The sequence below is a fragment of the Lycorma delicatula genome, chromosome 5 (assembly GCF_047948215.1).
Source record: "Lycorma delicatula isolate Av1 chromosome 5, ASM4794821v1, whole genome shotgun sequence".
Lineage (NCBI taxonomy): Eukaryota > Metazoa > Arthropoda > Insecta > Hemiptera > Fulgoridae > Lycorma > Lycorma delicatula.
In genome coordinates this window covers 2,279,440-2,306,422 of record NC_134459.1, presented here as the reverse complement: position 1 = coordinate 2,306,422, position 26,983 = coordinate 2,279,440, and the positions used below count along the sequence as shown (strand labels likewise).

General features: G+C 28.9%; 1 protein-coding gene across 2 annotated transcripts in view; it reads right to left on the bottom strand.

Moving 5' to 3' along the window:
• Positions 1 to 376: 376 nt before the first annotated feature.
• eRF1 (eukaryotic release factor 1) overlaps positions 377 to 26,983 on the bottom strand; it is a 69,061-nt gene continuing 42,454 nt past the window's right edge. For both annotated transcript variants that reach the window (XM_075365520.1, XM_075365519.1), the window contains one exon: positions 377 to 4,464. Coding sequence is in view for 1 of the 2 variants with exons in the window: in XM_075365519.1 (XP_075221634.1) it covers positions 4,379 to 4,464 (86 nt within the window). In the remaining variant the exon portion in view is untranslated. The remainder of the gene's footprint in view (positions 4,465 to 26,983) is intronic.

The window sequence follows — 26,983 nt, the reverse complement described above, 5'->3', positions numbered from 1 at the left end:
TCCCTACATGCATTAAAAGTGTTTACACCACTGTCAACCTGTTCATTCATCCATCCATTGTTATCACTACTAAGTAACTACTTAGTAGTCTACTACTTAGTCTAATAAATACCGATCCTTGATTATAAATTTTATTGTTATAAGTTTTAAAAAAAAGAAAGGCAGAAAAATTTTCTAAAGCACTTACCAAGGAGGATGACAAATTTCTGAGACCGGCTGATCTTGAATCGACAAGATCATTTCTTGACCTGTGATGTAATGAATCAAGAAGAGGTGCTCTCTTCTTCAACTCATTTTCACTTATCGTATGATTCTTGTACATAAATTTGGCCCTCTGTGTACTATGAGAGGAAGATTAAATAAAATTGTCAAAGGATACAATTTCATCAATGTTTATTTAATTCATCCAAGATTATACGTCCAAACCGAGATGACATACAAATAAATACACATATATATAATTTTTTTTTTTTTTTTTTTTTTACAATTTGCCTTTCTAATTCCAATGTATTCAAGATTATTTGAATATGTTACAAACTTCCTATTGAAATAATTAATGAACAACTCGTTCTTTAAATATTCAAATTTAAAATAGTAAAAATTTTTAAAACAAATAAATTATTCTCTGAATGCTTAAAATAGTTTTGCCAATAATTAAATACGCTCTGAATCTTTACTACAATTTTAATGAATTTAACATTTCTGATGTCTGTACAAAATTTAATGTTTTTTACTTTAAAATTTTATACCAAAAAACCATTTATTTGAAACTCAACTCAAAGCACAGGTTTTACAATCAATAATATATTTTAATCGTAAAATACAAAATAGAAATTTAAAAAAATTAATAACATTCGATTATATTCCACACTAAACTACGCTTTGTAGTAAAATATATAAGAATTCTATAATTATTAAAAAAGATGAATATAATTTCAGAAAAATATTCAAGCATTAGCCCATCAGCACTGCTATAAACATCGCTGATAATCGGAAAGCAACAAGCAAGTAAAAATAAATATGATGGAAAAAAATAGGCTAGGTACAATTTAAAAATATTCAACAGAACCTGCTGTTAAGAATTATAAAATAAAAAATATATATCCTGTATCTAAATTTTCATTTACTTTTTAATTTAAGAGTAAGGCACTGTTATATAAAAACACTCCACAAGGGAATATACTGGCTAAATAAGTATAGAAGTTAAAAATTCTGCTTTCGATTAATATTTACTTATAATAAATTGTTATATACTTTAATATACAGTTAAATTTAAAATATTAATTGTCTAACATCTCCTTAAAAATAAAGACTACAAAATAAATGTTTTTATCCTATTATCAGACATCAGAAGTCTAAAAATGACAATAATAATACTACAATTGATTCACCAAAGCGAGTAATAACTTATTTTTTACAAGTCAAACAAAAGGTAATTATTATAAGAATAAAATGCCAATATGCAATTTATGAACTGTAAACCTAAAATAAATAAAATGCTATTTCATTTATATTTCTAATCGGCTGATCTATCGATTATTTTTAATATTACTGTAAATAAATTTTACTAAAAATATCCTCTATAACTATGTTTATATATCAAGAAAGAAAGTTTACAATTTTTTTCTCTTTCACTTCATAAATTGATAGAATATAATGAATAATAATTTTATTACTTGCAGAAATGAAAATTGAAGAAATAACTACTAGATTATACAGCAGTGGTTCTCTCAGCTTCTAAAAATAGTCTATCCTTATTAAAATACTCTGTTAAAACAGTAGAAAAACTCCTCTCAGTTGGATATATCTATTTTAAAAAAAAGTCTCTTCAAAAGTACCTAGCCGCAAATGTTTTGATAAAAATTTAGTTAAGTTTGTTATTCTTGATGTTTTCTGTCCAACATTTAGGAGTGATAATCTCGTCAGGACGTGTAAATATTTGCATTTTCTTCTCCAAAAAATTAAAATTACTAAGATAAATCACAAACTATGCTGCTTTCAATAATGTAGGCATTACAGGTACAACAATCATACAAGGCGTGTTTTTTGAAACATCTTAAAATCTTACTTTTTACCAACAATAATGGTGAGATACGTACAAAGCAAACTGGCAGCTGATAATGTTTGAAACATGTTTTTGACTCCAAGAAGTCAAAAACCTTAAAAAACAAGGTAAAAATATTTTTTTATTAATAAGACTAAGTAATAACGGGGGAAAATAATTCCACAAGAAAAGACAAACATAATTCTTTTATAACACAAGTAAAATACAATTGGCAAAACTATTGGCATATCAATAAACTGTAGCACATAAAAGTTATTACAGCTCCTCCTCATCATATTAAACTTGGTGCCAGAAAATAGTATAAAATCAAAATTAATAAATTAATTACCCAATAAATCAAAAGTTTTTCGCTTCATACTTTTAATAATTATGAAAATGCATATTTTAAAACAAAAAAACAACAAAATAAATAATTTATAATTCACTGATACAGCACAATGTACATTTCAACATTATTACAACTGCACTCATTATTATAGAAATGCTTCAATTCTACATTAGTGGCATGTGTGTCTATATATATATATATTTTTTTTGATAATACAAAATCATTAATATATGAACCGCTGTGATAATAAAATTTAATATTACAGGAAATACAAACTACCAAAAGGTAGTAATTCGATGACTTTAACTAATCTAATTACTGTGTTTTGGTGGTTATATATCTTGTATATGTGTGTGTGTGTGTGTGTGTGTGTATGTGTATGTGTGTGTGCATGCGCGCATGAAAATATAGCTAAATAAATTATCTTTTTTTAATTTTAAAAAACGTTAACTCATAAAAAAAAAAAATATAATGCAAGATAAGTTAGGTTGAATATTAAAATTCTATTTTTTTACTTTGAGATTTCATTTAAACTACAAATTTTTTAATAAAAATTTATTTCCAAAAATGATTATTTTTTTATCCATACTCAAAAAATTTAAGGCAAATATTTCTTATTATTAATTTAATATTTCAACTCATTAATTACACTAAATATCATAACAAAATAAATTTAATTTTTATACTAATAATCATTATATGATCTATTGTATTCCTTTAAAATACAAAGATTAATAATAAAAAGTGATATTGAAATTTAAAAATTGTGATAAAATTTAATAGGTTTATTAATAATATAATCAAATTAGTAGTGAAAATTATGAATAACATCATCAAATGATTTAATTATACGTATATATCATTTAAATAAGATTATTGAACACATTTTCATTAAGCGAAAACAATCGGTTTGTTTTACCTCATGTAATTTTAAAATGTTAACGCAAATACAATATGAATCATCTTTTAAAAAGTTGATTAATCTTTTTCTAAGAAAAATACAAAAAAAAAAAATTTAGATAAAATGAACTAACAATTTCTAATTCTTCCATTACGTACTTTTAGTGACACCCCCTAAAAACTGCAATAACAATCAATTTTTGAAAAGCATAATATTATGTATACATAGCTCCTACAATCCTCAATTAATATATTAGCTAAAGATTTTTGATTTAAATACTTATTTTAAAAGAGATTAGAACTGCAGAGAAATACATTCATCTTTCACACACCGGTATATTTCACAAATCAAACGCAACAAAAAATCTAAATGAAAAATTTAAGAAAACTGTAGAAAAGACACTAAAAGGAAAAGGTGCCACCACCTAACTTGTCAAAATACATAAATAAAGGTACTCGGTAAAATATAACAACCTTATTTTACAGGTATAATAAATTGATAAATATAATATTCATAAATAATTACAACAGGAATTTTTTATTAATCGTATCTAATTCCCATAGCAAATAAATTTGATTATTTCATAAAGCAAATATTAAGAAAAAAAACCAGTAAAATTTAAAATTATTCCATATATATATATATATTATATATACTCCTATATTCATTTTACCATTAGATTCTCATTTTTAACATTAGATTTATTAACTTATTAAAAGAAAATTTAACTCAAAATCGCATGTGACAAAAAATGAGAAAAAAAAACACGAATATCCTGAGAGATTTTATTAACAAATAAACTTTGCGTAACATACATAATATATGTTTCTGCAACCCTTTCGGATGTTTAAAAGATGATGTACTACTAAGGGCCATTCTGTAATTTGATTGAAAAAAAATATGTAATGTTTAAGATACATATTGAAAGTTTCTTTTTTCTATATTTTATGAAATTGAGCACATATTTGGGAGGTTGAGGTCGAGGTCGAACGAGTTGTAGTATTGATGTAGATTATTAACGACGCTACGGACGCTCAGGCTCCACTCACACGGTACAATCAAATCGAGTCCTTTCATCGCGGGTTTAATATTCATCCAAATCATAAATATCGTTGATATCAATTTCGTCACACTGCATACTTTGAAAGTCCACTTTGTATCTAAGAAGACCTGTACAAATTAAGATAGCATCAAGATTAAATTTAAAATAAAATTACAGTAACATACACATTCCAATAAATAAAATATCATAAAATAAGTAAATCAGCTGATTATCGGTTAAGGAAATTGTAGTTTTCTTACCGGTAACATCAACAGAACATATGAAAAGATTTACTAACAATCCAGTGAGCGCCTTTTTTCCAATCAACTGATATTAGCCGAGAAGAATTTACTAATCGATTTTATGTTTTTATAATCATCAAGAATTAATCGTTTTTAAAAAATGATCAACTTGGAAATAATTTAACTTCCAGCCTTTTTCCCAATAATGAGATAAACATCATACGGGGAAAATTCTAGATGCTTTAATCAACTTAAGCGTAAAGTATATACAAACTACCTTGAATTGCTATCAACAGGATTTTGAAGAGGATTGTGGTATGACCCAGGGAATGAACATCTACCTTGACACTGCAATCGGATGGTTATATTAAAAGAGAATCAAATTTCTGGCATCTTTTGATAATTTCAATAACAAAAAAATTATATATATATATATATATATTTTACACATTATACATTCACCAAATTATTTAGCAAAAAAACCTCGGAGGAATTAAGAAAACGGGGGATTCAAATATTTTTGTGAAGTAATACAACCAAACCGGGTTAGATGGAGAGGCAAATAAGGTTAGAATAAATAACTGAAAAAGGTCTACGCCTCTACAAAAAATTTATATAATAAAAAATTCTTCATTTATGTTAATATGAAGAACTCTACCTCTGTATAGACAGGCTCACAGATGCTATTCAAAAAAGATTAGCCTTCTACGCGTACTTAGCTAGAATGGATAAAACAGAACGAAGAGGATTTTCAAGACCAATAAGAAGCAAGATGAACATTTAATGATTTACACAGGTGAAAGATCTCGTGATCATAGAGATAAATCAAACAGATGTAAGGGAATGAGATACATTTAGGAAGAAAATCTAAGTTTTGTGAAGGTTTTCAGAAAGAACAGAGTATAGCGGCAAAAAATGGTGTAAAAAAGGAAGGAGCTAGTTTGAAAAGCAGAGTTGGAGGAAAGGAAATCAATCAGAAATTAGCTATTAAACGTGGTCCTATAGCGGCCAATGATAAAAGAAAAAACTAACACGCACACGCACGGGCAAAATATTAAGCTTCCAAAAAATATCTGATAATAAATTAGTTGATATTAGGCGTTTCCTAATTTTAAAGTTACAAGAAAACAATGAATCAACATTAGGGAAAAAGTTTTTTTTAAAAATAAAATTGTAAATATTTTGTGCTCGTAAGTGACATTATGGATTCTCTACAAAATTTTATGTAGGTATTTAATTTACAGTAAATTTCGGAAATCAATTTTAATCGAGAAAGGAGCACCATCTGTCATATATCATAACACTACTTTTTTTTTTCAGAAAAGAAACTTAACATGTCTTTAGACTTTAGTTAAAATTCTTGATATTGTCATACTTAAAACAACCATTGAGATTTTAAACCCTCAAAAAGTTTGTCAGAACTGTACACAAACAATAGAGATGGGCAATCCCTACACTGTATGTAACATATGTAATTAATTAAATTCGGAATGAAAAGTTGTAGAACAAATAAATTTAATTGCATGGCTTATAAAATAAACTACAAAAAAATTACTGCAATAAAACTGTCAGTTTATTACTTAAAGTTTTTTACACTCTCACAAATACAAACACACGTGTGTGGTATTTTATCATTTTTTTGGTATTTTTCCATCAAGCTTTTTAATTAAAAGAGAACAGTTATTTCTAGCCAAACATCACATTTATCTTCCAGAACATAGAAAGATAAAGTGAAAAATTATTTACCACAAGAATTACATAATTTCATAAGGAATCCACAATAAAAGCAAATAAAAACTTATCGTGAAAACTGAAATATAAACTGTACTATAAACTGTACCAAAAATGACAATAAGAATTCATAAACAATTATATCCAATAACACAAATCGTTTATCCCTAAATGAAATATTAAATTTACTATAAACGTAAAATTTTAATATAAATACAAATTTGTTGTTAATATGTAAAACTTAAACTCATTTATGTATTTTCCAAGGCTAACAGTTATCTACAACACACCTATAAATATTTAATATTAGTCTGTCTTTTAGTATACTTTTAGGAAACTACATTACAGATATGGCATCATCGTACCTAAAAACAAAATATAGATATTAAAAACTAAATGTACACTGAAAACAACACAGAATTATTGAATAATACTAACATGTTTGCAACATACGGTTAATGAAATCAAGTGAACTTGACAAGATAAACTAGAAATAAGCTGAATAAAATAATTTCTCATTGAACAGTAAAGCTTTAATAATTGTGCAATGCATTGGAAACATCATTAAGTGCTTAAAAGAATTTGTCTTCAAAAAAAATAAAAAATAAAGGAAGTAAATCAACATTTTTTCTTTTATTATGCGTTTTAATAAATAAAATCATTTCCATTTACAAAAATAAAAGTTTTTCTCAAATTAACTCTTTTTTTTTTTTTTGTTTTAATCATTATACGTGTAATCAAAGGTTTGGATTAGGACACGATTAAGGAGGATTAAGGTCATTATTATTATATTTTGTAATCAAAAGTACATTTATATCTAATCAAAAACAAATACAAAACATTCCCTCTCAAAATATTATCAGTAAATTTAAGGTATGAGGGTTATTCAATAATTGACGATTCAAATTGCTCTGGAGCTAAAACAGGTTATTTAACCGATGTGATACTTTTTCACTTTTCAACTTAATCTCCAGCAACATAAATACACTAGCCACATCTGTGAATTGGCTATTTATATATGCCAAAAGAAATCTTTGTCTTGATGTTAAGAGCCAATTTAGCACATTTTCTTTGGTTCATCAATTAATTGTCAATATACTTACCGCTTTATACATACCTCCTTGAGTGGACCAAACAAGTGGAAATCCAATGAAGCCAAGTCAGGTCTGTACGGATGTTGTATACCTCACGATGCAATCTGTCAATGGTTTCTATGTTACCTGAGTAGTGTGAGACGGGATATTATCTTAAAGCAGAATGTTGCCTTTGCACTGAGATCAAAGACTTTTTTTAACACTGCTGGCTTCGCTTTGTCGATAACCATGTCATAGTAGTTTGCACTATTTATTATTCATAGAGAAAAAAACAACCAGAAGATCAACAAAAACCATGCCTTTTGCATTCCAAAAGATTGAAGTCATGATTTTTCCTGCTGATTATTAGGTTTGGAATTGTTTCCTGACACATGAACACATATGTTTCCACTATGGAGTAGAAGCTGTTTCTTTTTGATTCCTATTCATAATGATGATCCACATCTCATCACGGCGCAGAGCCTAGAATAAATACTGTGCAAAAAAGTATCACCTTCCCGCTGAAACTTTTTTTAACTCTATGCACATGCAGTTTTGTCTCTTTATGGTAATCTCTCTCTCTCTCTCTCTCTCTCTCTCTCGCAACCCTGGTAACTCTCTCGGAACCCATCTTGCACATGTTTAATGGTACTTGAGCTTGTCGGTATAATTTTATTAAATTTACCAATACTTATTTGTAATTTTTCAGCTAAAATCTGATGGTGATCATAGATGAGAGAGTCTACAAAAATTTCTAGTGTAGAGTAGAAACTTCACTTGGATTCCAGAATGGTGTTAAGTCACTGAAGTTCAAGTCTTTAAATTTTTCTACCTTTTTTGTCCATATTTTTTGGTTATAGAAGAATAATTATTAACCGGTTTTTCAGAAAACAAAAAACAGATACTGCACACTGTTCACCTAATTCACAAACTTCAACAGGACTTGCCATCATAAAATGAACTTTTGAGATTATAAACAAAACAATTATATACAAATGGCTGATCAAACGTCAACACACGATTACAAACTTACTGTCCTATCATAACCCTCTTAACGATTGTTTCGCCTCCACAGCTATTTGTCTTTAATTATTGAATGACCCTTGTAAATTAAAAAAAGTCCAATGAATAAAAAATCAATATACCAGGGGCTGTGCATGTTCAGCATCATATGTTTTATAATACATGCATACTGTTATAACATTTTTTTATTATTAATTCTAAAATCGGTTAGTTTATAATGTTATTAAATGAGATGACTCATCAAATATATGTTATATATCAGTAAAATTAGCATGCACATGCATGTACACGTACAAAACCAAAAATATTTAACATGAAACATCAGCTAACATAAAAATACTCTGGTTCCAACCAGTAGTACTTTTTTACCATATAATTAAGTTTAATTTTTTTTATAAAAAAAAAAACTTTCTGCTTTTTACTACATCTGTACAATTACATTTTAATTGCTCAGCAATTGCTTGTACTACATGCGGTGCCAGTTACTTAAAACGGATAAATAAGTTTTAAGGTTAGGTTGTGGTTTATTACATTGATATTTAATATTACGTTTTAGTTATTCTTTAACATTATTATACTGTATTTTACATTCTAGTCATTTTATACTTAAAAAAAAATTATTATAATAGCGATTAAGGTTATTTTAGGTTTACATAAATTTGGTTGATGTTTACCAGTTTAATATTTAAATAAAACAAATGCACAGCAATAAGTTCTTAAATAACTGGATTCATGAAGAATAAGAAGCGGCTATACGAAAGAAGTCCACATATCATGATTGAATGATAACATTTATGTAAAATGTATACTACTCATATCTAAAAAAAAACCCCCTTTTTTCTATTCAGCATTTGGAAAAATACCACTGTCTTTATACTTTCTGAAATATTTCATCAAGTGTCAATTTTATAAAATGTAACTTCTCAAATTGGATACCTGTACTATCAAAAAGAAAATAACGATCCATTCTACTGTTAACTCATACAATTATAAAACATGTGAAAATTCTAAATTGTGATTCGATAACATCTTGTAACCATTATAAATTTTGACTAAAATAGGCTCATAGGGTTCAATTGACTGTTACTTTATATTATATACTTTTTTATTTTATCAATTTTGTATTACGTTGACGGACGATTTTAAAAATGTGAGGTTAAATGGATTTATTCAGAAAAGACTAATTGTAAATAATCACTGCATAATTAGATAAGAATAAACTATTTTTTGATGATTCATTTCTTATCGTGCATTCTTGCTAAAAATAAATTTTATCATAGTCTGACATCATGCTCGCAATGGAAACAAACCTTTCCCACAGAAAGAGTAATGCTCAGGAATGATGATGGGGTTAAAACAGGGAGACCATAAATAAGATGCAGTTTATTTTCAGATTCATCGGTGAGAGCTTCAGTGCAGTGATTTTGTTGGTAAAAGGTTGTTCAGAAAACCGTTCAAAAAATTTATAAGTTATGTTTTATTCTGGATACAGGCATGAGAAACTTTATTATTAAAGGCCTCTCTGCAACAATATTTCAATGGATCCATTACAATAATACTAATCCATCAACTATTTAATAAAGAACTATTAAAAACGGATATTTGTTATAATGATAAATTAGATCAAATTTACACCTAGATTAGATTCAGATTTACACCTAGAACTTATTTTGGATCGGCCAATTCCACATTAGTATAAGTATTAATAAAACAATTTGTGAAATTCTAATATGCGAATAACAAAGTTCAAGTAGATTAATAGCGGATGTTCTGAGTCAAACATCCACTAAACAAAAGAGTTTGTTTTATATGTTCTTTTTATGTGTTATTATTTTATTTTTTATTCATATAAATAGTTTGTTTGATAACTTATAAATAATTTATAATTACGCATTATAAAGTATAACAGTAAGTAAGTTAGGGCTCTAAGTTTCAGTTTTATGTTAGAATTTTCGATTTTTCGTTATGTAATTTTATTTAAAAGGATAACTAAACTATTAAATATGAATTTCTGATTTTAATCGAATGATTAATTTTCAGACTCCTTTATTCATGTTTACATTAAATCTGATCTATCTAACAGTAGGGTATTCCAATTAGATTTTAAAGAGAGCAATCTTAAGATATAAACTTATCAAGCAGCATAGTCTTAGTACACTGTTTTGCAAATCCCAACATTAGTAAATTCATTTTTTTTTAAACAAATTCTTTAAAAATTAGTATTTTACTTTCGTAAAATTTTTTTTCGGTGTAGAAATAGAAGCTTACAATCTATGCCAATAATTTTTATAATGAAAGTGGTTGTAGGAATTAATAGGTATACCATGGTCGAAACATTTTTGTTGCACAGACATGTTCATTGATCCTACCAGTAAAGTAAATGTGTAACACCTCTAATAAATTAGAGAACGATTTGTAGAAAAAATACAATTTGTAGAGAAAACATAATTGTACAGAGAAAATTAACAAGACTTTTTAGAAGAAAAAAAATAGATTAAAAGATTGATAAACTTAAACATGCAGTATAAATAAATTGTACTCATCAAAGTTTAGAAAGTTCTGCTAATGCACAAAAAGGGGACTGTACTTTCCCTAATACAAACTGCTACTTCAGGCACCTGAGTAGAATTATCCATCTATATGTTAATACTTTAGCTAAACTTTGGTGAGTAATATATACTTAAAGAATGTTTATAATTTATTGCATAATTTTAATCTACAGTTCACACATTTTCTAATATTCCTTTTCATAAGCTCTTATTCATTTACTCCTTCTGTTATCGCTTTTATGCAACTTAACGTGAAATTTAATTACAAAAAATATATAACCAGTCCGATAATTTTCTGTTAAATGTTTGTTTTTTTTACTGTTTATATATTCATCTGCAGATGTATATACATATATAATGTTTATCAATTTGCAATTAAGAATTATAATAAATTATTATCAATAATAATAATTATACATAAACAAACACACCTGCAAATACATAAATTGGTAAGTCGGTACACCTGCTTAAAGTTACCGATTTAGAAATTGATTGTCAGGTATGACAGATATATCAAATGGTAACAGTGTACCTTTATCAAACACAGTAAGTCTGAAAAGTTCCCAAACTAGATTTCTGTAGTCTATACAAGTAGCGACATCTGTCAGACAACCAAGGAGCTATGTAGCATGATGTCTGTCAAGTGTGCGTACAAAATTTCATCACGTTTCGTCGCTCTAGTCTCAGTTATATATGTTGTGTTCAACGTACGCGCAAGTGAGAGCTTGCGACATGGAACAGAGAACCGCGATAAAATTTTGTGTTAGACTTCAAAAATCTTTCACTGAAACTTATTCTACGATATAGCAAGCATTTGGTGATGAAGCCGCATACTACAACATACATGTGGTGGAAGCGGTTTAAAGATGGTAGAAAGTCATTGGATGACGACAAACAAAGCGGGAGGCCGTCAACAGCTGTTCATGATGAAAACATTGCAAAAATTGCACACGCACCTTCTTAAACAACTTCATCTTACCCTTTAGGCTATAGCAGAAGAGTTAAACATCAGTAAAGACGCAGAACATATAATTCTAACAGAAAAAATCAACTGCTGAAAGGTGAGCTCTCATTTTGTTCCACACTTCTTCACCTAAGAACAAACACAGGTATGTCTTTACTGTGCTTAAAACTTCGTTGAAACTGCCTATAGTGACCCAAATTTTTTGCAAACAATTCTAACTGGAGATGAAAGTCGGTGACTCATGTATGATCCATACCGGTGAGTCCTGGAGCACAAAGACTAGTGAAGTCAGGTAGCAAAAATCAAGTGAAAACGATGTTGATTGCATTCTTAGACTCAAAGGGCCTGATTCATCATGAATTTATCCTAACCGGTCACATCGTGAATTCTAAATTGTATATGGAAGTAATGAAATATACCTGGTGTGTTGCGTTCGTCGAATCCAGCCTGAGTACCAGTGTTCAGTTTTTGGACAAGGTTGCTGACACAATGTTGTTCAAGAGCAAACAGTTTAGTCGATTTGCAATACCGGGCTAGAATGTATCAACAAACTAGTGAATGGTATTAACAACATACCGGCAAAATTACATCACCATCAACATTATTTATTATTATTCTGTTCACAGCAGGGGAATGACGATGTCAGCACATAGTCTAGCAGTTCTCTTTGTGCAATGGGTGTGATAGCTTCGGCTGTGCTGCGTTAGTCTTTGTTGATCAATAAATCATCAAGTTAAGCTCTTGACTAATTTTAAATAATCTAAAAGTTTTATTTAATTCTTACTTACTGTTTGCAGCCGTTGCTGGATCGTCAGAATATTAACAAAAAGCTAAAATTAGATTATTTATACATAAAATGTTGTGTTCGATAAGACTGACCATGCTATGTTGTTGTGCTGTTCGTTAATTATGTGTATGAATTCCTGTAATTTTTATTGGTAAATGTAATGTTTATTCGATGTAGACTGCATTATTTTCAGTTTAGTTTTCTGCTCATATTATTCCTTTAGTTTTATTACAGCTGATGCACAAAAAACTCTTCTTGCGATTCTGGTATACTTATAAATTTATCAAACTTTAAATAGTGTTGTGCGCATTATTTATTTTTTTTTCTCTTTCGTAATCACTACCCAATCCAGACCAACAGATTCTCTAAAAAAAAAACCAGGATCCAGGCAGTTGGACACTCTTGCACGAAAATGTCCACCACACACAGTACAGTTTTAACATGTTACTAAGCCACAAATCAAATCACCGTTTTATCCCACCCACCCTTTTCACCTGACTTCAGTAGACTATTTTCTGTTCCCAAAACTTAAGTTAAAGATGAAAGGCTGCTTTTTCGACAACATTCCAACCATCCAAAGGGCTTGTACCGAGCAGTTGAAGGGAATCCCACAAAGTGATTTCTCCAAAGCATTTGATGGGCTCTACCGGCACTACAATGAGTATATAACTAGAGAAAGGTTCTATGTAGAGGGCTGATGTGAGTACATTCATATATCTTAAATCTTTAATTTTATTTAATTTAGTTTGGGAACTTTTCAGACATACTGTGTATATTAAAACAAAAAAAAATTATCAAAGAGCTTTTACAAGAAATGAAAAGGTTTTATATAAATACATAATATTTTTAAATCTCTTTATATTATGAATTCTGTAGGAAAAAAAGATACTTTATTAAGATGAAGCCGTTCTTGCTACTAAATGTACTTTTTTTGTGTTAATAAAACCAAATCAACAGCAGCACATCATGTAACATAAAAATCTATTTTACATTCAACAATAAAGTTATATAAACAATATTTTCTTCTTTATTAGTGCTATTAATGTAAAACATGCAGGCAGTTCCTAAAATATGTTTTTATTGAACAAAATAATTCTTATTAACCAGAATAAAGAAAATGAACAAACCAGGATTTAGAATGTATTAAAAAGTTATATTCATGCAGTCATCAACTAGACCTACAAGTAAATTTAAATTATCTCTTAATACTTTATAATGAATTGCTTAGACCAAATACAGATTTTTTATAATTAAGAATTATTATTAGCTCTGTTGTAATTAAATCATTAGCTCTGTTTAAAGGTTTGGTAGAAAATGGCCAGCAATCATACTACACATTATAAAAAAACAAAACAATTCCACTAAATAAACAGAAATTGAATGTTAAAGTTAACACTTTTGGGCTTGATAAATAACAAGTATAAATTGTACATAATGGGTAATAATACAAATACGTAACCTTGGTGTATATTACAGTATAACTAAACATAATGAATTACAGTTTATACTTGCACAAAAAAATATTACAACACAATATATATGTTCTAATAAAGCAATAAAAAGTAACTGATATGACATATCACCGATTAAAAATGCTATAAAAAAAATAATTTCAAGCATCTTAACACCAATGTCTAAACTTATACTAAATACAGAAGAAAAAACTGGCAACATTCATAGTTCATGCTTATAGTATAGTGTAATTTATAATTAACAAATCATGCACTGAAAGCTGATAAAAGTGATACATGCTAAAATAATATTTTTTGAAGTTCACCACCAAAAGCAGAGGTAAAACAATTTTTTTATCAATATAAATATTCCCAAATTTTAAAAACAAAGCAATTAACCGACTAAACTCTGTGTAACCTAATTAATTTTACGTTAATTTCTCATTTCCTCAAATGAGAAATACATTTGATCAAAAAATACGCAGAATTTAAAAATTTCCCATGCTGTATAAGTCCAATTGTCACAATCTTTTTTTTTTGTTGTTGGAACACTTGAGCTAACATATATTTTCATTGATAGCCAGCCATATTGGATGCTTAGTTTATTGCTGACAGTTGAAAAGTTTACAAGTGTTTTGATATGGTTAGCAGTTTTTAACTTGTTGCAATTTTTAAGAGATTTCATCTCTTAAGCACATTGCAAAAATTTCCCATGTGATAACCATCTTGCCTTGTCGTAAAATAGTAACGCTGAATGTACTGCACCCATGTTTTTACAAAGTGCAGAAAAGATTCCTGAATTTAATAGTCTCATTTTTATATAATTTACTACAGTTACAACAATCACTCGACATTATTCAAACCAGAACTAATTTCTTTGGAAGCCAGAGCTTTTTTCTGTGGATCATGCAATGTGTCCAGACACCACTGTGGAGATTTTTGTTTCACAAGTGACTGTATACTTTGGAATCTTCCAGGCACTGAACGACCACCATCAGTGCATATTCTGACGCAATTTTTCCAGTCTATGTTTGCCTCGTTTATAAAATCATTTAAGATAGCAAATAATGTGAGCGCTGTTGTTTTGAGTTCTATTAGTTTGCAGAAAATAAGTTTTTCTACTGCTGACGCACCACCACAAAATCAAACACAGCCAATGAAACGAGCATCTCATTGACCAAATTAGCATCTGTTGCCATCAAGCTGAACTGAAAACAATTTGTCACGTAACTTCCCGAAAAACTGATGCTGTACATCTTCAGCTATATCAACAATTAGACATGCAATTGTATCATTTGATAGAGGTATGGACTGCAATTGTTTGGCAAAATTATCTCCAAACACAGTTTCTACAATCTCAATTACAGCTGGCAAAATAAGCTCATCAGTGGTGTGAGGCTTTTTTTTACATCTGGCTATTTTGTATGAAACTTTGTAAGCGGCAAGTAACGCTTTTTCATTCACAAAGTTTTTTTTAAAATTATGTTTGCTTTTCAATTAATTTTAATTTGAAGAATTCTCAGAGTTTTTTTGAATATAATCATTATGAAGCATTTCCAAATGTCGTTTACTAGGTTTCATGCTGTCTGCTGCCAAAAGTTTTGAGCAAATGACACACAAGAGTCTTTCTTCATTTATTTCAGTACTGATAAACTCAAAATTGAAATATTCCTGAGAAATTTTCTAGATTTTATTTTCAGAACCACGCTCATCTGTGCACTTGTTGATGCTTCCGTCATCTAATGAATACTTACACTTGCTTAAAAATTTATGCATGATTCTTTATAAATCTACTGCTGTGAATTGCAATTAACAACATATACATTCATAATAGATTTGATAGCAACAAAAGAATCGACTCAACTGAGATTGGCTGGAATTGAATGAGGTGCAGCATTTATACATGTTTACACAGAAGGTCACACGGACATTCAAGAATGTTTGAGACCAATCAGAACTTATCGCAAAGCTGGGAAAATGTCTGATATGGTGGACATAAGGCAGAGACCAAAATAAAGGCATCAATTCTGGTTTGTCAATGCAACAGATCGGGGTGTTACCAAATATTTGTAAGGTTTTTAATTATGATCGTAGTGTAGCTTTAGCGTCAAAATACTCAAAATACATTATACTGTATACATTATTATTGTATAAATGAGGGGTGTGATGAAAATTGGGTCGCTAATAGTGAAAGGTAGAAAAACGCTGTATTAATATTTCTGTTGCCACGGTGACAGAAATATTATAATGAAGTGAAAGGATACTTTTTTTAATGAATATCTTTAATTCACAAATTCCCTTCGGAGGGAGTTAGGGCCTTAATCTGTGGCTTAAAACCTTCCCTAGGATAACACAAATGTATCCTGAAAATTTGAAAACAATCAGTTGGCTGGTTCTCATGTGATTCTGTGGTAAGCAAACTTTCACATTTATATATAGATTTTCAAGTTGTGATTTTTTAACAAGGCTCTAACCCCAATGTTTTCCTTTTTATCCCCAAAATATAAATATAATTTTAGATAAATCATTCATATCAAAATGTATGAATAATTTGAACAAATTAATTATTCGTGCGCTTCATCATCAAAATAAAAATGTGAGCACATAACAAAACACACCATGTTTTTTTATTGGAAACAAACTAAATTATGGAGCTTATTTTAAGTTGAACACCTGGTGTATATAAATACAGGTACCGTATATTTCTGTACATAAGACAACCTTCAGGTAAGACGTATAAATTTTCATCAAAGTTTTATAGTTTGAACATCTGTCCTATAAAACAACCTCCCAAACTATCAATGACCTATGAATCGGCGACCATCATCTGGATAATAATACTGTATAGTGTGTACGGAATTATGTCCTATTTGCATAGATTCGAGTAATGACCTGGACTATTCACAAAAGCTTTTAATGGGCTTTTCTATTTTGTGGACATACCATACACACTCTGTACTAGTAAATAATTACGATTTGTCTGTTTTTCCTTAGTAACTCAATAAACATAACTTTTAATATTTATTTTGTTTTACGATTACAATGTAATGTATTATCACATAAAGCATTTTAAATAATATGATACGATTTTTGATAACTTCTAATAATTTATAAGATCAGTCGCAGTTGGTGGTTGCATGCGTAAAGAAAAGGCCTCCATTAGCATTGTAACGTAGTAGTTTCATTGTTAAGTTGTGTCGTGCATTTCAGTTTTCAATCAATTTTTTGGGGGCATTTTTTTATAATTCAACTATCGTCTTATCTGTGGAAATAAACAGTAATTCATTTCATGCAACGCATGAATCGCTTTCTATCTTTCAATCAAAAAGACAACTCCAATAGCAACAATTCTGCCAAGTTAATCGCTAAAATAGATAAAAATATATTATTGCATATCTGAAATCAGGTCCAGCTGATTTATTTCAACTATCTGAGGTTTTATTGCACACGCGTACTTGGTGGATATAAGAATCTCAGTATTTTGTAAAGATAAGATACTAATCTTTAATCGTTTCATATTGGAGTTACAAAATAACATTTTAGATATTAAAAAAAACTTAACTAAACAAAGAAAGAATATTCTCAGACCAAAACGTCAGTTCTGACTAACTGCAAATAGAATCCCTCAATAAAATGTTTAAATAAATTAAGATATCAGAGTATAGCTGTAGAATTTTATACTAATTTAGTTAAAGTCTAAAAAAAGGGCTTCCTGAAGAATATGCTTCTTTAATAACCATTTTTAGTCTTAAAATATCTATCAGGACTTACCAACCTCCTAGCATGATAATAGCATTCACTCAGAATTAAAAAGTTAATTTCTTAATATATTCCTCATATAGTAGTGTCACTAATGTCACTATGTACATTAATGTCAAGCACATGCACATAAATGAGACATCAGTTTACATGAACATTATATAAAACACATTGGACATTATATAAAAATACTTATACAATTAATCCAAAAAATTTAAACAGTCTGGAAGCAGTATCTACTTTCAATATCAAATCTTACAGTTTAATCATTAATTTTCAAGCGATTTGCCTACTTACTGAATTGTACATGAATACAATTTCCTTAAGTGCTTAATGAGAAACCAAGCAGAATAACTTTTATAAATGTTATACTAGATCATCACAATTAGTTTTTTCTTTTCATCTGACTTTATTATACATCCACTATTACAACAGTTCATTCATAAATTAAAGGGCACACCAACCTACAACTTTTTAATAGTTTTCAAAAGTTAAACACAGTCAACCCACCATTTTCTTATAATACTGTAATACTTTTTTAACCAATACACTCTTAAATTACAGTAAAAACATCTATTTCACGGGTTAATTTTTTGTTATATGAAATAAATGAACAATACATTCAGTAAATGACCAAAATACATAAATACAGTTGTATAAGTCGCTAATAGTGTTAATACAAAATTGTCTATTAAAATCTAATAACTTCACATTAATTATTATAATGGTTAATGCTAGAATCAGAAAGTCAGTTTTGACAATCTGTCTGACTAATAGACAGTACTGTCAATACTTAGGTGAATGTTTCTGGCTTAGAATTCACTTTTTTGTTTGCATTTCCTTTAAATGATGTGTAGGAAATAAATGTGTCTTTACACTCTTTAGGATGACCACATCAATATCATAAGGTAACTGGGATATTTGCTACTTCAGCTCATAATTCAATCCCTCAAAACTAAAACTAAAAGTAAGATTATTTTTACTTTTGTTCTACAGAAATTTCCCTCCTCTACTGCTCTTCACAAAAATAATCAGTAGGAAAGATATGACAAAACTGAAACCAGTTTAATAATTTGCCATACAATTGAGCAAATTTGATCATTATTTTTTTTTTATCTTTCAAATAATATTTTAAACAACGTTAATTCCATACAAATGACCATCTTTAATCCAAATTGCAACAAAAATATTCAATCCACAATTTAAAAATACATTCCTCAACAGTACCTTCCTATGATTATTTTTGTAAGTTACCCCAGCCTACTTCTTGCTAATAATGATGAACTTTATCCTTATATGAGGAGGAATGTTCAACTATTAATAATTACTGAAAACAACTGCCTAATAAATAATTAACTTTCAATGTGTATCTGATAGGTTTTCAATAAAATATCATGAAAGTGTGGATATTTATAGATGTGATATTGTAGGATGTTGACTGAGATAAAAAAAGAGAGGATTAAAAAACAGAGCACAAAAATAAATAAATAGACACTTGAAAATAATGGAAAGTTTACAGAACTTAGGAAGTGAAAAAAGAAGGTTTTGAAAAGATTGCAGCCACAAAGAAACTTCTTTCACAGTGTGAGAAGTGTTGGAAAGAGAATGTTCCTAAGAAATATAAAGAAACAATTTTCTTCCAATATTTATGTGCTGTATAGTTGCATGAACTAATGATCAGAGAATGCAAGAATTAAACAATGGAAATGAAGCATGTCAGAAGTACTATAGAAAAAAATTCAGTAGATCTAACAGAGAATGAGGAAGTAATGAAGGAGATTTAAGATCTGTAAGGTACATTGGGCTGAATAGACTGGGCATTAAAAGTGAGAAAATTGAAAGGCAATATACAGAGTTAAGTTATGTTTTATTTTTTAACTTTTTCTTATCTCCCTTTGTTTTACTAAATAAGATAAAAAATACATTTTTTACATAATATAATTTTCAATGGATTGGGTTCTTTAACAAGACATTATTTGTGTACGATAATCTGGTAATGTTCTGCTAAAAAAACTACAGGAAGACAACAACATTCCTCTCCTAAAATTTTTTTTGTACAACTAAGAAAAAAGAATACTTTTTACACCATTTATAATGTGTAATCTCAATGACCACTATAGAATTAATCTTTTTTATGATGTTAAAAACGAAGTACTGTTTAAATTTGTTAAACTCATTTTTGTTTATATACTTGTACATTTTAGTAAACATTACAGTATTATAATTTTACAAAATTATTTGTGACTAATGTTATAAAGAATGTTTTAAATAAACACATTCTGAAAAGCCAATCAGAATTTTTACAATTTTTCTTTTTAATAAACGGTAAAGTTCTAAGTGTATCCTGAAAAAATAAATTATTAGAGATAATTAATCAGTTATCTCTTGTGCCTAAGACTGACATTTTTATTACTTTTCTGGAATTTTCATATCATATAACCGTTCACATTCTTGATAAATGGATATTACAAAATAGACTATATACTTCACAGCATGGGTTAAGATCACTACAAATCTTTAAAAAATTATCAGTTTTCAAATACTTAAATTGATATCTTTCTTTCAATGACATTACCTGCTAATAATTATTTCCATAAGAAATAAATAAAAAATATATGTACATGCTTATTTGCTTTTTATCCACAAAATGATATCAATAAGGTAACTAAAAATCACAACCAAAATGCACATTTTGATTACTAAACTCATTTGTACATTAATGATATTATATGAAAAATTTACAACAGTCATGGGAACAGTAAAATTAACAAAGTGTGATGATTCATACTGCACACAACAAACAATAGTATAGTTCAAGATGACGGCAACATTTCTATTTCATAGAAAGAAACTACACACTAGTTTTCAAAGCCGTGTTAACTCTACTTCCAGAATACACTGTTGGTTAGGCTTATAAAACAAATTGTGACCAGGTAAAAGCATTCTATTGAACAATTAAAAGAAAGTTAATCTGTGAGTCTTGATCTGGCATCATTTCTCTTTTGGAAAGAGAACATAAAACCTTTTTTCTGCTTCCTATCGACAGCAACAATATGTTATGCCCAATATCCCGATCAAAACAGAAAATCAAAATTTCACTACCTCAGGTGTACATGACCCACCAAAGTTCAATTACATACTCTATAGTGCATCAGCAATGAACTCTGATATCTGTTATATAACAAGTATTACAGTAATGATATGGAAAACTCCTGAGAACAAATGAATAGCTCTATGGAACAAGATAAATGATTATAATGATAAAGACCCACAGGAAAATATTGAACAAGCATCAATCCAGTAGTCAAATTATGACAATACAAGGAAGCAATTTTTTTCACCTGTACAGTAACATATGAGTTTAGTTTTAATTGTATATAAGTACTGGGATAGAAGGTAACATCTCTTTAATTTTACGCTATTCAACAAATAATAATATTGACTATTGAGATTTAATCTGAACATTGCTCAAATACTGTATCATACCTAAGCAATCATTAAAAGACTGGAGCTAATCAGTAGACCATACTTTGACTTATAGATTTGTTTGCACAACAAACAAGATTAGCCAAATTAATTTTAATTTAATGTAGCTATAAGATTTTGTTTTAAAATAGCAGAAATTACAAACTTCAAGATTTTCTAGCAAAGTATTTCTTTAAGAAATACTTTGCTAGAAATTATTCAAGTATTTCTTAATTCTTTATTCTTAAAATTCTTAAAGAATTACTTTAAGAATTAAAGTCTGGCAAATTTCATTCACAGATTCTAAATGATTCAGATTTATTTCAGTTAAAAGAATTTTTATTTTTAAAATTTAAAAAATTCCATTACTTAATTTCTTAAAAACTGTTTATAAAATTTGGATACAATCAACTCCTGAGTATCTAATAGCGATTTAATCGTGATACAGCTTAACTGCGATGTCACTCAGAAAAAAATGAAATTTTAAAAACCTATAAAAAAATTTTAATTTTTTTCATCGTTCTGCGATAAGATTTTACTCCTCCATTCATTTACTATTTGGATGAATGAGTGCTTGTTTTGAACATGATAATGCCGTACTATAGTTCACTGTGGTTATGATACAAGGATTGTGTACTGTCCAATACTACTTTGCTATACAAACTACATGAGGGTAAAACACAGCCGAAGTCCAGGAGGCGGTGAAGTTCAATTAAAAGAAAGTGTTTTCATACAAACACTAAAACAACAATCAATTGTATCATATTTTAAAAAAGTATCAGAAAGGGTAAAATGCACAATTTATTAATTTTTTTAATGTCTATGAATTTTTTACTCATTAGCTACTGAAGTTTTAATAAATGTTTGTTAATGCAATACATAGTACATACACTACTGCATCTATTTACATACATAATTAGTGATAGTGAAAATTTGTAATATATGTTAATATGAATTATGAATAAACTTCCAGATATTACTTTTACCAGGTACCATGTACCATGTAATAGTGTTACATAATGTACTTTATTTTATAATTTACAGTTATACCTTAATATAAAAGTAAATTATATAGTGAACATAAATACTGTACTACAGTACAGTATTTACATGCACTATAAATGCTGTACTGCAGTGTAGTAGTATTTACATGCACTACGCTACATGGTACCTGGTAAAAGTAATATCCTGAAGTATTATTTTTAAAGTAATATGAAGTATTATTTTTTAATCAATCGTGATTTTGTTATGATTTTGGATTACCCACGATGCTTTTCTCTGTTATTATCATGGATACTCAGGAGTTGATTGTATGTCTAAACTAAACAATGCTACTTTTTAACAAAGAACTTTAGCATGTGCAAACTAATTTTATACAATTATTGAAATAATTCTGAAGGCATACTTCCATCAAATGTAGAAAAATATATTCCAAAATAGTTCTTAAGAAAATATTGAAAAATAATTATTTCTTAGAAATACTAAACATAATTTTTTTCAAAAACAGTTATAAATTACTAAGTTTACTGCACAGAATATTAATGTCAACAGATATTTAACTTCCTGCAAGAAATTTCTCAAAACATTTGGTAGAAATCACTTTCTTCAGTTCAGATTGCCTCCACTATTAGTTACAATCTCAGAATAATGGTCAAAGTTTATACAGATGCAACAATCACTTTTCACAAAGATTCACTTTTAAACGGATCTGAATACTAGATCATGGATACCAGTGTTCTTTGGTGGTTGGGTTTCAATTAACCATACATTTCAGGAATGGTCAAACTGAGACTGTACAAGACTACACTAATACATATCACCCTCATTCAGCCTCTGAAGTAATACCTGAATGGTAATTCCCAGAGGCTAAACAGGGAAAAAAGTCTAAAGACTGCTACAATTACACAAGATACACCATACAAATTCTCACAAGGGAGTACTCCTGAAACAATCTGTGTTTTAAATATTTATATTCAAGTCATAAACCACCACTACTCTTGGTAATTAAAAGTGACAACCAAAAATTACATTCATTTCACGAGCAACAAGAAAGAACTCATCTGTGCAGTACCAACCAAGATTATTGAAGGTTAGAAATATTAGTGCAATAATGTAAAAATATTGATCAATTATATCAGATTTACTTTCTTTACTGAGAAGCTTTTTTCCTTTAAATAAATACCTCTGTTTTGACTCGCACAAGGTATTTCTAAGTTAGTTATACAAAAGGAACGTTTAATAATGAAAAAAGGTAAATAACTTACAGATATGTTTGTTACAACTCTGAATACAAAAGTTTCATTTACAAATGTTCAATGTGGATACCTGGTGTAACGCGGTAGATGTCCCATCTGTTATCAATTTCCTGTCAAATGTGTCTTGATCTACAGTGGTAACTGTTTGTGTCTGCATCTGGTACTGCTCATTGGCATATCCTGGAAGCGAAGGAACAAACACTCTGTCTTTAAGCTAACCCCACACAGAAACGTCCACTGGAGTTAAATCAGGAAATTGTGGTTGCCAGGAAATTGTTCTACACTTCCAATCCAAGTTGGCACTTTGCTGTTGAGATGCACAACTGAATGTGAAAATAATATGGTGGCACGCCATGATGCTCAAAAATGAATCTTTGCCCATATCTTGTTGTAACTGTGGCATTAAATAATGTTCAAGCATGTCCAGGTAAGATATGCTAGTTACAGTTGACTTGGCAAAAAAAAGGGCCATAAATTTTGACAGCTTACAGCATACAAAACAATTACTTTAGGTGAGTTCCATACATGTTCAATTATTGTGTGATGTGAATTCCGCTCAGATCACATCTGAACATTATGTCAACTCACTTAACCACTGGTACAGAAGGTTGCTTCATCACTGAACACAATTTTATTAAGATAATTATCTTCAGTCTCAATTTTGTTTAACTTGTTTGCACACAACACAGTTCGTTTTTCTTTATTAGCTTCACTCAAAGTTTTATCAGTTTTAATTTGTAAATTTAGATCAATTTTACTTCGCATGGCCTGTTGGCGTATATAATATATAAAAATATAATCATAAGTTCTGCTTACCAACTATTGTATGTTCAAGCGCTTTCAGAAATATTATTTTTCTCCTTCAGAACATATGATGACAAGAGTATATTTTATAAATTCATTTATAAAATAAAAAAATGTATAAATATTCATTTCACATATTAAAAATCGAGTTAGGAGTAAAAATAAATTTAAATTTAAACAAATATAACAATTATCATCATGGTAATTAAAATTATGTCGATGTTTATGTCTTATCAATAGAAGAGTCTCAATTGTTATGTATATTGGTATAAAAGCAGTTTGGCCAACATGAGAATCAATAATTATTGTTTAAAATCTGTTTGAAAATATACTGTTTTCAAAATTCAATTGTTTGTTCATCAGTTTGTTTATTTGAGTATAAGTAGAATTTTTCTAAAGTATCTGTTTTATATAAGTTATTAGAGTACTCAGTTGGTAGTAACCAACTGGATTCATGAAATCATCAATAACAATGAGCATGCTCTGCAATGATTACGACTCCATGATAACTGATGGTATTTACTCATTTGCGCATGCCACTAAGTGAGAACATCAGGAACGTGTTAGGTGTGAATGAAATTTGAAGATAAACTGTATTCAGTAATGTATCAAACAATTCTGTAAGCTTTTTCCATTGTTAAAGGTTACTTTTGTAAATATATATATATATTTACTCATTACTTTACTGAAATTAATCTTTTTTTAAGATTCATATTATTCCTCTGTACTGTTAAATTATATTTAATATCTATTAAACAAACCACCTGATACAGAACATCGAGATAAAACATACCTTACCTTAATTTTTCATGATAAGTACTTTCACGGGATCCCCTCAGTCATGATTGAAATAATTCCATTATTGTGTAATAAAAATCAACAAATAAAAATAAAATAATGAAAATCGCATATTAATTTAAACAAGAGCTACTATCTGTAGCAGTTTTTATAAGACCATTTCCTTCAAACAATATTCTTTACTAAGTGGTTTATTAGATTTTTTTTTCTGAAATCAATCGTTTCAAGACCTGCGTCACCACTGCACTAATAAATTTAAATATAACTCAGTCCACCCAAGTACTGAAAAATAAGACAAATCATCTTATTTTTTATTTTTTCATATAATTTTTTACGAAAGCACTTTCGCAGGATTCCGCATCATCAGTTGTATATAATATATTTATATAAAATTGCATATCAAACATAAAATTAAAATTACAATTACATACACAAAAGCATATGAAACAATTAAGTAAAATAAATTAAAAACAAAAATATAATGACATGTATATGGGACTAACCAAATACCACAGCACTGGACTATTTAACTAAATATTTCATATAATAACTAAAGTGATGCTGCTATCTATTGCAGCTTTTATCGGTCTCTCTTCTCAAATTCTGTCTGTAAGTTGATTAAGTTGAATCTTCGTTAATATTTATACATACAATATCTTTCTAAAATATCTAGACTTTTATTTACAATTTCCTTTTTTAACTTTTAATATTTCCAAATTAGTATTAACATCAGAAATAGAATGTTTTTATTGTTTATAAGGTGGTACATAACGTTAGAGAAGCCCAATTTTTTATTTTTATATCTAAAATGTTCATAAAATCTAGCTTTAAATGATCTATTAGTTTTATCCATATAAATATCCTCAAAATCATTACCCTTTATCTTATAAATCCCACAAATTGTATAAATGTGGTTGCTATTTTATATGCAGCTTTACATTTATCCTTGTCAAATTTTGGTTACATATTCAACAATACTGTTAAGCGTATGAATATTTTAAGTAAACATTATCAATTTTCTGTGCGTTATGTATTCGTTTTAAAGTTATTATATTAAGTTTTGATATTTGATATTTTTAAAACCAGTGTCCTTCCTGTAGGTTGCAAGGGCATATATCCGGTGGGTGGGGATGTAAGACTTCACCTGCACCATAAGATACAGTGTCTGCTTAGCACTGTTGGGTGTCTGTGGGGGGACAGCCCTATCCAGGAGGGGTGGGAGATTCCAGTGTTCCACCATTAATAATCGGTCGGGGAATCCTTCACAGCACCTTTGGGAAGGAATGTAGGACCTAGTTCCGGTGAGGGATTCCTTTGGGGGTTCCTCATTACAGACAGGGGATAAAGACCGGAATCCCAGTGGAGGGGCCCCTATTGGGATCTCCTCATTAGAGGCACGGCATGCAAATAAAGACCATGACCCGGCTACCTGGGGAGGGACTTCATTTCTACTGAGGTAGCTTGAGGCGATGGCACTCCCGGAGCTAGGCTTATGCTTAGTGGTGAATCCGGCTCTAGGGGTGAAATATAGATATAAAAAAAACCCATAGCAGGGTTTATGCGGGGTTATAAGAACCCCACTTATCTGGGATTTATAATATAAAGTGTAATGATTATGAGGATATTTATATAGGTAAAACTAATAGATCACTTAAAGCTAGATTTTATGAACATTTTCGGTATAAAAATAAAAAATTGGGCTTCTCTAACGTTATGTACCACCTTATAAACAATAAAAACATTCTA